This window comes from Strigops habroptila, chromosome 7 (assembly GCF_004027225.2).
Source record: "Strigops habroptila isolate Jane chromosome 7, bStrHab1.2.pri, whole genome shotgun sequence".
Taxonomy (NCBI): domain Eukaryota; kingdom Metazoa; phylum Chordata; class Aves; order Psittaciformes; family Psittacidae; genus Strigops; species Strigops habroptila.
The window spans coordinates 3,173,358-3,185,681 of record NC_044283.2 but is presented as its reverse complement, the minus strand read 5'-3'; the positions used below and the strand labels follow the sequence as shown (position 1 = coordinate 3,185,681).

Here is a 12,324-nt window from a genome sequence, read left to right as displayed (position 1 = left end):
GAGAAAGAGTAAATATGTGCTTTGCAGTTAAAGGCTTTGAGTATTAATGTGGTGTTAGGGCAGCGGGAGGGGGGTTAAGGTGATACAGAGACACGGGGTTGGTTTCTGCCTTGCTCCTGAAGAACACCCTGTGAGGGTTATGGTAAAATATTCATGTCCTGTGCAATGAATCATAAAACTAAACCCATGGGAGAGATGATCCATTGGAATCATTATTCCAGGCAGCTGCTCCCGGTTTGGTTGGGTCTCTCCAAGGGGAGGGAGGTTTTGGTCCAAGACGTGGTACGTGGTCAGCCCAACTCATTGCATCTTCTTTGGGGTTGTGCTGGGGGGAAGCAGCTTTGGGTTGTACCGAGGAACAAAGCTGGATCCTGCGAAAATTCCCTGGATCTCGCATGGAAAAACCCAAACCAAGTCTCTTTTATGGCCCCTGCAAGTTCTTGGCAGCGCTGCCGTGTGGATGGGAATGTCGTTGTTCTTTCTGCTTGGAGCGTGTGGAACCCGCGCGGGTTCATGTCCATGCTCCATGGTTTTGGAGGGGGGCGTTTCTATGGAATGAGGAGTCAGTCTTGGAAAGCACAGGAGGGGAAGGGAAGGGAAACCTGCTTTGCTACGAGGTTTTTCTGGCTGCCTCCAGTGTTTTGGCTTAAGTAATGAGGGATTTGGGGGACACGGGCTGCAGCTGGCTGCAAATCCCCACCGTCCATCTGATGTGGTGTTGAGCTTGAAGGATGATGTGTGCAGGGAAGAGGGGAAAATAGCTGGAGGAGAAACTCGCAGCGGGAGAAGAGGAATCCCAGCCCTGGCTGATCCAGCCCTGCTTTGTTTTCAGTGCTCCTGAGCTGGGAGCTCCGTTTTGGGCATGGATGCCTTCACCCCAGGGGGGGACAAGCAAGGAGGCAGCGCCGCTCGCTGCCTTCTCCTTCCTTTGGAGGGATCATTGGTGTCCAAAGGGCATCCCGTGCTGCTGAAGGAGCCTCATGTCCATGTGTTTTCTCCCACAGCCTACCCATGAGCTCGGACTTCCAGCATTACAGTTTCAGGATGCCGAACATCGGGTTCCAGAACCTGCCTCTCAACATATACATCGTGGTTTTCGGCACGGCCATCTTCGTCTTCATCCTCAGTTTGCTCTTCTGTTGCTACTTGATCAGGTAAGGGAACACTCCCAAGCTGCATTCGAGAGCTGCCCTGCTTCAGAATGAGCCTCTTGTTGATCCCTCCATCCCAAAAAGAGGATGGCATCACTTTGTCTTTCCACAATGTGTTTCGTGCCAACTTGTTGTGAGCCCTGAAGTGGTTTAACTTTCCCTCATCACCAAAGAATGTGCTCAGCCGTGTAGTGGGAGAGCAAACGTTCATCCCTAACAGAGCCAATATACACAGTGTGTACACAGTGAGTACTGAACACTGCCTGCCCAGCGCATCTCAGAGCTGCCAGTCCCAGGGCAATTACATTATCCACTTAAAAACAGGCAATATATTTATATATAGGGTCCTACAGGCATGGATATTGAGGTGCTGGAGCGGGGCCAGAGAAGGGCACCGGAGCTGGTGCAGGGCCTGGAGCACAAGTGTGATGAGGAAGGGCTGAGGGACCTGGGGGGGTTTAGTCTGGAGAAGAGAAGGCTCAGGGGGGACCTTATCGCTCTCTGCAACTGCCTGACAGGAGGATGGAGCCAGGAGGGGGCTGGTCTCTGCTCCCAAGGAACAAGGGATGGGACAAGAGGAAACGGCCTCAAGCTGCACCAGGGCAGGTTTAGATGGAGCTGAGGAACAATTCCTTCCCCAAAGGGTGCTCAGGCATTGGAACAGGCTGCCCAGGGCAGGGCTGGAGTCACCGTCCATGGAGATGTTTAAAAGACGTGTAGATGTGGCACTGAGGGACATGGGTTAGTGGTGGCCTTGGTAAAGGTTGGACTTGATGATCTTAAAGGTCTTTCCCTACCCAGCTGATTCTCTGCAAACACAGTTGGCTTCTCAAAAAGGCTGGAAAGGGATGTTTTATGGTTCCTTTTCTGCTTAATGTTTCAACACATTTTCCTCTTTAATGAGTAACTTGTGTCCTGTGTGCGTAAGGAATGTTTAATACCTGTCAGGTTGGTTATTGGACACAAATTGCTCATTCAACAGCACAGTTTAGAGATTAATGATGCAGGGTTGAGTCGTTAATCTGCACGATGGGGAGCAAGAAGGGGGGGTAAAGGTTGATCCAGTTTGGGGCTTGTGTTAATTATTTTATGGGCCACTGGGGAGAGAATTAGGCCACTCATTGAGAGGAGAAAGTCTTCCTGCTGCAGGGAAGTGGGGAAAAGCAGTGTCTGGGAATCGTGGCAGCAATGGGGGCAAGTTGTGCTGATAACCCGCTTACAAAAGAGCTTTTCCACCCTCTTCCCTTCCCCTCTGGCTTTTCAGGTGGCCCCAGCTCCCTGCTGGCCATGAATCCATCCCATCCCTCTATCCCTGTAACACAGGCGCCTGGTCTCATCCATCACAAAGGCTGCATCTGGCTGGCTCACAGCAGCCAGTGCCACCAGGGTTTCTATCCAGAGGCTTTTGTCCTGCCTCTGTAGACCAAGGAAGCAAGATTTCAGTGGCACCCTCTGAATATTTGATCATTTCCATCTATTTTCAGCTCTGTATGAAGCAAAACCTCATAAAACTTGCAGGTGAGCCCAAACCCAGCGTTACCCAGCAGTTATTTGTGCTGCCTGGGCATCACATCCTCCTTTCTGCCTGCAGTTATGCACAGGAAAAGGGTGTTTGAATGTGCAGCACATCTGCCCACCCCAGCAGATAAGGCAGAACCAGATGAAGGGGTCATCCCCAACCAGCTTTGTATCTGAGTGCTCGATGTTAACACAATCTGTGCTGGGATATTGCATCCACATCCAGTGTTCCCATTTTAACTGGGACACCAGTGGGAGGGGATGCGTAAGACATAGACAGATGATGTTCAGAAGGTTCAAGGATGTGTTTTTCAGCTTGGATCTCTACGGCTTTCTTGCAAAAAGAAGAGGTGTTTTGGGCTTTCAGAGTATTCTCCTGGGCACCAGGTCTTGCAGGGTGTGTTCTGCCCCTAAGGAGGAACAACAAGTGGTAATGTCTGGAAGATCAAGCCAGAAAACCTTTAAATTTAGAAGTTGGAGGCATGTTGTAAGAGAGAGGGTGAGTAACCGGTGAAGCAAGCCAGCAAGGGAAGTGGCAAGTCCTCTGTCTCTTCATGTCTTTAAATGAAGACAGAGGGGCCTTTCTGGATGAGACGCTTTGGCTCCCGTTACCGAAGAGCTATTTAACGCACTGTGATAGATGGGAGGTTGGATTAGATCATCTAATGATCCCTTTATAGCACTGAACTCGAGAGAGACTTCAGGAATTGCTCTTCAAACCGCTGCCCCCAGCTCAGTTATTGACAAAGCAGAGCCAAAGGAGCAGCCTCCAGCCCTTGTTTTGGAGGGTTTTGTTGTGCCGTGGGATTAACTGTGCTGGTGTCTCCACCCTGGAAGTGCTCAAGGCCAGGTTGGACACAGGGGCTTGGAGCAACCTGCTCTAGGGGAAGGTGTCCCTGCCCGTGGCAGGGGGTTGGAGCTGGATGAGCTTTAAGCTCCCTTCATCCCAAACCATTCCATGATGCTATGATATGTTTGGCAAACAAGTGGAGCTCATGGCACCATCCTCTGGGCCTTGGTTCTCATCGCCTGCTCTGGATCAGAGCATCCCATACACCCTCCTCACATCCCCAGCTGGAATGTGGAAGAATCAATATCTGGTGTATTTACCCCTTTATCACAGAGCTGATGGCATTAAATAAAGGATGTGCCAGGGGAGGAGAGCACGTGGGCTTTGCTTCACAACTGCATCCATGCGGAGCGCGCTGCCCGCTCGGATGGGAGGAAGAGGTGAGGGTTTTAATCAGATTGGGGCAAAATGGAATCCAACAGGAATTTCAGCCAAAAGCAAAGCAAAGATCATCACTGTCTGTGCAGTGCAGGTGAATCTTGAGCTCTTCTGCTGCTGGAAACCACTCTGGTGCAAAGCACAGGTCCCATCCGCGAGGTGCCACCTCTGCTTGGAAAAGTTAAAAGGAAAAAGGGGAAGAAAAAGGAAAGGAAATCTTGGGGGTGGCTCTTTGTGTCTGATCTCTGCTGAGAACATTGGGGCTGTTCAGGCTGGAGGAGAGAAGCTGCGTGGAGACCCTCAGAGCAGCTTCCAGTGTCTGAAGGGGGCTACAAGGATGCTGGAAAGGGACTCTTCGTCAGGGACTGGAGTGATAGGACAAGGGGTGATGGGTTCAAACTGAAACAGGGAAGTTCAGGTTGGATATAAGGAAGAAGCTCTTCCCTGTGAGGGTGCTGAGGCGCTGGCACAGAGAAGCTGTGGCTGCCCCATCCCTGGCAGTGTTCAAGGCCAGGTTGGACACAGGGACTTGGAGCAACCTGCTCTAGTGGAAGGTGTCCCTGCCCGTGGCAGGGGGTTGGAACTGGAGGAGCTTTAAGGTCCCTTCAACCCAAACCAGGCTGGGATTCTATGAAACAAGCAGATCTTGGAGGTAAACCTGCCAAAGAGCTTCCTCCACATCTTATTCCTGTCGTTGTTCACTTGATTTGGAGTCACTCAGGTGAGCGGGGGGCTCCCTTTCCTGCGGGAAGCATGGAAAGCTTGGGAAGAGACCACAAACTCCACGGAAGGCAGTTAGTGCATCCAGGGATGGGTGACAGTGTTCGTGCACACGCAGGCTCCAGCCCTGCGCTGGCTTCTAACCCGCTGTGTGGTCCCTTATCTAAACCAGCATCTGCCAGACATTCCTTTGGAGTCACAGCTCCCGACACGAGATGGATGGAGCCCAGTGTCCAGCAGGGAATAACGCCTGTGCCAGGAGCCAGGCTCCCATTACAGCAGCTGTGTAAGGTCCGACCGGGATCCATCTGGCCCCGGATCCAGGCTTGGAAAGGGGAACATGGAGGAGGAGCCGGAGCTCTCACGCTTCAGGACCAGATGTGCTCATGCCCTTGCCCATAACCTTCAGGGAGGGGGTGATTTTGGCACGCTTGATCCCATGGCATTGTGACATCTGACAACACGGAGCTGCACGGATCCGGGACCAGATGGCTGCTTCTCCCCATCGCTGGTCCAGATGCCACCACCACAGCTTGGGCTTGTTCTACACAACCCATTATTCCCTCTGATGGCTTTGGCTGTGATGAAGCCCTCGATGCTCCATAAGACTTTTCCCATGCCGGGAGAGTTTTTCCCCCTCCTATGCAGCCTCCAGCCCTGCATCCTGCTTTGCCCCATCTGTTCCTCATAACCAGTTTCCCAGCCGCCGGCATCCCTGCGGATTGGGCTGGTTTCAGCCTGTTTTCTCTATTGTTCCTGCATCTTTTGCTCATGTTTCTGCTCGGGGGCATTGGTGGAGGGATTCTGACCCCAGTTTTATCCGTGGCTCTGCAGGCAGGTTCCCTGCCAGGCAGCGGCGCTGGAGGAGGAGGGATGGCTCCCTATGGAATGTGGGGCTCAGGAGCTGCCTTACTGCATCTCTCTTGGCCATTCCTCAGCTTTTAAGGCTTCAACATTTTAGGGGGTGGTTTTGAACAGAAAAAGGGATATATTTTACATCCTGTTTTTATACGTCACCCACTTCAGCCTCGTGGGAGCAGGAAACCTCTGAGAGCTCTGGGTGAAACAAGCAGGGGTTGAGCCAGCCTCCGGAATAGCTTTTGGGGAAGTGGGATTATAGCCAAGGGAGTTTCCCAGCTGAAATCACACTGGAGATGGGGAAAATGCTCCTCGGGATGTCCAAGCCCTGCAGGCACTCGCAGACGTCTGATTGAAAGTCCTGTGTGAGTTTTCAGAGCACTTCACTAAATGCCACGTCTTGTAATGAGCAGCAATATGAGGTTGGGGGTTTTCAATGTGTTGGTTTTAGGAGGAGGATCAGCTTCTCCAGCCAGAGAGATCCACTGAGCTGTGGCAAATGGGCTGCTATTGGGAAGGGTGTTTTATTAATCATAGAATCCTGGAGTGGTTTGTGTTGGAAGGGAGCTTAAAGCTCCTCCAGCTCCAACCCCTGCCACGGGCAGGGACACCTTCCACTAGAGCAGGTTGCTCCAAGCCCCTGTGTCCAACCTGGCCTTGAACACTGCCAGGGATGGGGCAGCCACAGCTTCTCTGGGCACCCTGTGCCAGCGCCTCAGCACCCTCACAGGGAAGAGCTTCTGCCCAAGAGCTCATCTCAGTCTCCCCTCTGGCAGGTTAAAGCCATTCCCCTTGGCCTGTCCCTACAGGCCCTTGTCCAAAGCCCCTCTCCAGGTTTCCTGGAGCCCCTTTAGGCACTGGAGCTGCTCTAAGGTCTCCCCTTCAGGGGCCTTCTCTTCTCCAGGCTGCCCCAGCCCAGCTCTCTCAGCCTGGCTCCAGAGCAGAGCTGCTCCAGCCCTCGCAGCAGCTCCGGGGCCTCCTCTGGCCTCGCTCCAGCAGCTCCACGTCCCTCTTGTGCTGCTGCCCCAGAGCTGGATCAGGACTGCAGGGGGGGGCTCCCCAGAGCGCAGCAGAGGGGCAGGATCCCCTCCCTGAGCTGCTGCTCACGCTCTGGGGGTGCAGCCCAGCACACGGGGGGGTTCTGGGCTCAAGCGCACACTGAAGCCGGCTCATGGGGAGCTTCTCCTCACCCAACACCCCCAAGTCCTTCTCCTCAGGCTGCTTCATCCCATCTCCCCCAGCCTGTGTCTGTGCTGGGATTGAACTGAAAGCTGTGCAGGGATTTGATGTGTTTCTGTGTTTGCTCGGTCACCCCATCCTTTAACACAGCACCCCCCTCCTGCTCTCCTGGTTAGTAAAAAGAACACAAAACCCCCCCAAAATCCCAAGATGAAGTTTGTTCTCCTGTGGTTTTTGGCATCTCACTATCTCTGGCTATTAAATTGCCCCTGAGACAGGAGGTGAGAGATGGAAGATGTCCTGCTGCTTCTCTTCCAGAGCTTTCTGTGCCAGTGTTTGGATAAGGAGCCATCCTTGGCTTGCTCAACCTCTTGTTGGATGCTTCTTCCTTAGAGTTTGGGAGGCAGAAGCAGCACAATTGATCTTATAATGGAAGATAAAGCTGGCTTTGAGGAACCCAACATTGCCCAAGCAGCTTGATGGGGGTTTTGGTGAGAAACCTCCATGCAGGGAGGTCTCCTTCCCCCTTGGGTCTGAGGAATAAGGTGCCACATCCAGTCTAGGAACTGTTGACAGCAGAAGGGGTTGGGTTTGTGGCAGCTCCTGCTTTATTCAGCAGCTTTTGGTGGTCTCAGTGGTGCGGATGGTACCTGTGTGGAAGATGAGGGAGGTCAGAGAGGAACAGAGGAGGTTGTGTGCTTCTGGATGGAGACATTGCCCCCAATGCAGGGAAGGTGGCTGCTGCCTGGATGCCTTGTTTCACGTGGCCTTTGTCGTCTCTGAAATGAAGAAATCAGGATATTAAATCTGGGAAAGAGGGAAATGAACCGTTTGAGGTGTTGCAGCAACCCCGGGTGTTTGCTTGTCTTCATGTTTCTCCCTGTTCTGGTTTCAGGCTCAGACATCAGGCACACAAAGAGCTCTACGCCTACAAACAGGTGAGCTGATAACAGTGAGTTGTCTTCTTCTTAGTGCCAAATCCATGTTGGAGCAGTCATTCCATCAGGTTTCCTTCTGCTGGTGTTCTCCTTGGGAGGCTTTTGGCCATCGAAGAGAAGTTGTAACGCCCGGGCAAACCTCTGTCCTGCTCATTTAGTTCTTTTCTACCAGCTGAGCACCCCGGAGCATCTCCCACCTCACAGTGTGCAGGTCTCTGTGCTTCCACATCAGGTCCCTGAGCACCGGGGACATCCCCTCAAGTGGGCACCCTCTCCATCCCTCATTTCGCACCGCTCAGCAGTACCACCACCACTTCCTCCTGGTCAGACCATGCTTTATGGGCTCCAGCTCTGCTCCTGGGCTTGGATCCGGCTGCTCCAATCCATCCACAGCCACGGGGCTCTCACAGGGACCTCTCAGTGGGACCAACCCTAAAGGAACACGACCAAGAGGTTGATGTCAGGTTCCTGCTTCAACATCCCGTTGTCTCCAGGGGCTTGTGGAATCTTTCTGCTTCCAATCTGGTGTTCAAGCAGGAAACTGGATGGAGTTGGGCTGATATGATATAACATGTGGGCATCCTGGATTTATAGCCCTCTCCAGGCGTTTAGCCTGGATGGAGTGAAGCTGGAGCAGCAGATATCCATGCAGGAGCTCGTGGCAGAGTGTTGGGAGCACAGGAGGCTTAAATAGGGGGGGATTTGGTCCTTGGGGCAGTGGTTATAGCTCTGCCAATGCTGCCTTGCCCCTGGTCCTGCACAGGAGAGAAGACCGTGGCTGTGCTGGGTTTACTGGGGATGTTCCAGTTAAACTGGGACAATGTACAGGGATCCTTATGGAGGTTTTTCCTGAGTACTCATGGCAGAAGCTGTGTCCTGACCCGGTGCTCTGTGTTACAGGTTATACTCAAGGAAAAGGTGAAGGAGCTGAACCTACACGAGGTGAGTAGCGGCAAAGAGTCCCTCGGCCTCCTCTTCCTCACTCTGGGGTGGGGATGAAGGACAGGCAGGGGCAGAAGGATGCAGCCGGTAACCATCACCCTCCTCCTCCTCGCTCCTCTTCAGCTTTCACTGCATCGTTACGGCTTTAACCTGCCAGATAGAAGGCAGATATGAGAGCAACAAGAGCCAGTTCCATGTTTCCTCCTCACCCTCCGCTCCCTGCAGCCAAGGAGCTAATTCCCAAGGGCAGGAATTGCAGACAGGGACAGAACGGTCCCGGCTTGAGGCTCCTATTTCTGATCCGTTAACTTGACTTGCAGTGGGGGGTTTTGCCAGCACTGAGGCTTAAAAGCACTTCCCGGGGTGAGCAGCTCATTGCAGGAGGGATTTGGGAATGTGCCCGGGAATGGCTGGGATAACCCTCCATCCTCCTCCATCCGCAGCCCAAACGCTTTCAGAGAGGACGATGGGTCCATGGGGAAGGGGATGGAGCAGCTTGAGCTCTTCGCTGGCATTTGGGAAAGGCTGGAAGAAGCGGTTTAGCTCCAGCTCCATGGAAAACATCCCTTTTTGGGCATTGGGATTTGGGATGTGCAGTGCTGGGAAGCAGAACACAGGGAGGGGGGGATTGTGCAACACCAGGGGCTGCTGCCAGAGCTCGCCGGGAGCTGTGCGGAGGGGAAAGTGCTGCTGAGCTCCTCATCCCTGTGGATCTGGCTTTGGTTTTCCCCTTTTCCCATCATCCGCCTCTCCCAGGGCTTCCCGGAGCTCCAGAGATGTGTGTTCCCTGCGGATCATCCCAGCCAATGGATCTCTGGTGGCTGCAAAGTAGGGACAGGCGCCACGGCCCCGGGGAAGCCGGAGCCTCCTGCGGCGTTGGTACCCGCCTGCTTCATCCCAAGGGATTTTGGCAGCAGGACCGGCCATTGTTTGGGAATGATGGAGACTCCCAGGCCAGGGGGGCTAGGAAAGATAGCTGGGATTATCCCAAAGCCCTGGGAATAGCCAAAATACATCAGGAAAACACAGTGTAGGGGAACATTTCAGCTGGGATAACAGCCACCGACCTTCCCAGCTCTGGGATAGAGATGCACCCATTGCCTTCTCCTCATCCCCGTTATCCCTGTGGATGCAGCTCCTTCCCAGGGCCCAAGCAGCAGCGTGGCTTTGTCCCCATGCACCCTGAAGCCTGCTGGCACATCCCAGCCTTGTGCCTGTTGCTCCAGGGGGGCTCCGGGGTCCCCTCCACTGGGAAAGGGAGACCCAAGCCTCAGGCTGGGGTCCCAGTGCTCGGACAGGGAAGGCTGGGAAGGCTTTAGGGGGGTTCTTGGTCCAACTGGAGGGTTCGGAGCCCCGGAGGAGTGTGATTTCCCCGGGGCAAAGGGAGGATTTTCCCTCCCTCCCCCAGTGCTGGTGTCAGAAGCCAAATTCCCCTTTTTTTCCCCAAGCAAAGGCAGGGGTGAGCGCAAGGCGGGGAGATGGGAAGTGGCCAAGGGGGGACTTCCAGTGCCTAAAGGGGCTCCAGGAAACCTGGAGAGGGGCTTTGGACAAGGGCCTGGAGGGACAGGCCAAGGGGAAGGGCTTTAACCTGCCAGAGGGGAGATTGAGATGAGCTCTGAGGCAGAAGCTCTTCCCTGTGAGGGTGCTGAGGCACTGGCACAGGGTGCCCAGAGAAGCTGTGGCTGCCCCATCCCTGGCAGTGTTCAAGGCCAGGTTGGACACAGGGGCTTGGAGCAACCTGCTCTAGTGGAAGGTGTCCCAAGGGGCTTGGAACTGGAGGAGCTTTAAGGTCCCTTCAACCCAAGTCAGTCTGATTTAGGTCTGTTTGGAGATGTTTGTGTAGTTTATATGTGCACAAAACCACTTCCCATCCCCTGAGTGCTCCCCTCTGCCTCTCCCCATTCCCAGATCTGTGCTGTTTGCCTGGAGGAGTTCAAGCCCAAGGACGAGCTCGGGATCTGTCCCTGCAAACATGCCTTCCACAGAAAGTGAGTGTGGGCAACAGGGGGTGAACCAGGGGCTGCCCAAACCCTGCCCAAACCCAGAGCACTGGAAAGGCTCTTGGATCAGGGCTGCTGGTGCTGCTGCTCCTCAACCCGGGTTTGTCCCAATCCCAGTCCCAGGGGAAGGGGGGAAATTGGAGCTAAACCCGCTTGGGGAATGAATGTAAGCATTTGGAGCAGCAAAGGTCAAGTTGTGGCTGCCAAAACCACATATATATATATATATACACACACACACACACATATATAGATAATATGTTATATGTTGTATATGTTATATATTATGTATTATATACTGTATACTATATATTATGTATTATATACTATATATTATACGTTATATACTACATATTATATACTACATATATTATATATATTATATACTACATATATATATCTATTATATACTACATATGATATGTGATATATATTATATACTAAATATATTATATATATTATATATTATATACTACATATGATATATTATATATTCCGAAATACGGAACTAGATGATCTTAAGGTCCTTTCCAATCTAAATCATCCCAAGATTCTCTGTACGTCCACCCATGTGTCTGTCCAGATTTACATGTACACGTTTGGTGATATACATTGATAAAAGGGCTGTTTGGAGGCGCTGCAGCTCCCTGGGAAGCAGCCAGGGCCCCAGAGCTGCTCCGTGTTTGAGGAGCGTTCGGACATTTGGATCCAGGCTTTGATTTTGGGCTTTGGGCTGAGCTGGGAGTTGGCCTTGATGGTCCTCATGGGTCCCTTCCAACCCAGGCTTTCATTCTATGAAGTACATGTGTGTATATATATATAAATTTCATATATATTTATAAACTTCATGTAAATTTGTTCAGCCTGGAGAAGGCTCCTGAAGGGGAGACCTTAGAGCAGCTCCAGTGCCTAAAGGGGCTCCAGGAAACCTGGAGAGGGGCTTTGGACAAGGAATGGAGGGACAGGACAAGGGGAATGGCTTTAACCTGACAGAGGGGAGACTGAGATGAGCTCTGAGGCAGAAATGGGGCTGGAACTGGATGAGCTTTAAGCTCCCTTCCCTAAACCACGCTGTGATTCTATGACTACTCCCTGTCTATCTCCACACGAACACACTAAAAAGCCCCAATAAAGGCACCTAAAGGGGGTGTTGGGGTCGCAGTTGGGGTTTCTCACCTCGGCACCCCCATAACCCCTTCCCCTGTGTGTGTCCCCCCCTTGTTCAGGTGCCTCATCAAGTGGCTGGAGGTGCGCAAGGTCTGCCCGCTCTGCAACATGCCGGTGCTGCAGCTGGCGCAGCTGCACAAGCAGCAGGACCCCGGCCCCCCCCCAGGGCCCCCTGCCCGGGGCAGAGAACATCGTATAGCTCCAGCACCCCATGGACCGCCCCACGGCACCCCCCCGGCCACCCCGGGACACCCGGAGCACCGAGGGACAAGCGGGGACATGGGGGGCTCGGAGCACTTTAGTGCGGGGCATGTCCCTGCTGGGTGATGCCCCGTGGCTGCCTCCATGGAGCTGTGCCCGGATGGAGCCTCTCGCGCTCAAGCCTGAGCTTGATTCCTCATTCCCGGGGTGAGGAGGGGATTTGGGGTCCTCGGTGGGTGCCTGCGCATCGTCCTTCTTCCAGCACATCCCTTCTCCTGCACGACATCCATTGGGAAGCGATCATGGAGCAGCATCAAGCCATCGCAGAGCCTCCTGTTGAGCGTGGGATGTCCCCCTGACAGCGAGGCCTGGCTAATGCCAACCTCCCACCAGCCATGGGATTTGGAGATCAGCTCCCAGCC

General features: G+C 53.3%; 1 protein-coding gene across 1 annotated transcript; it reads left to right on the top strand.

Moving 5' to 3' along the window:
* Positions 1 to 837: 837 nt before the first annotated feature.
* Positions 838 to 11,999, top strand: RNF24 (ring finger protein 24). Its single transcript, XM_030492413.1, is given in 6 exon segments — positions 838 to 1,154; positions 7,550 to 7,592; positions 8,493 to 8,534; positions 10,443 to 10,522; positions 11,761 to 11,857; positions 11,859 to 11,999. Coding segments are annotated over 6 exon segments (447 nt in total). The 5' UTR covers positions 838 to 1,011; the 3' UTR covers positions 11,901 to 11,999.
* The last annotated feature ends 325 nt before the right edge of the window (positions 12,000 to 12,324 follow it).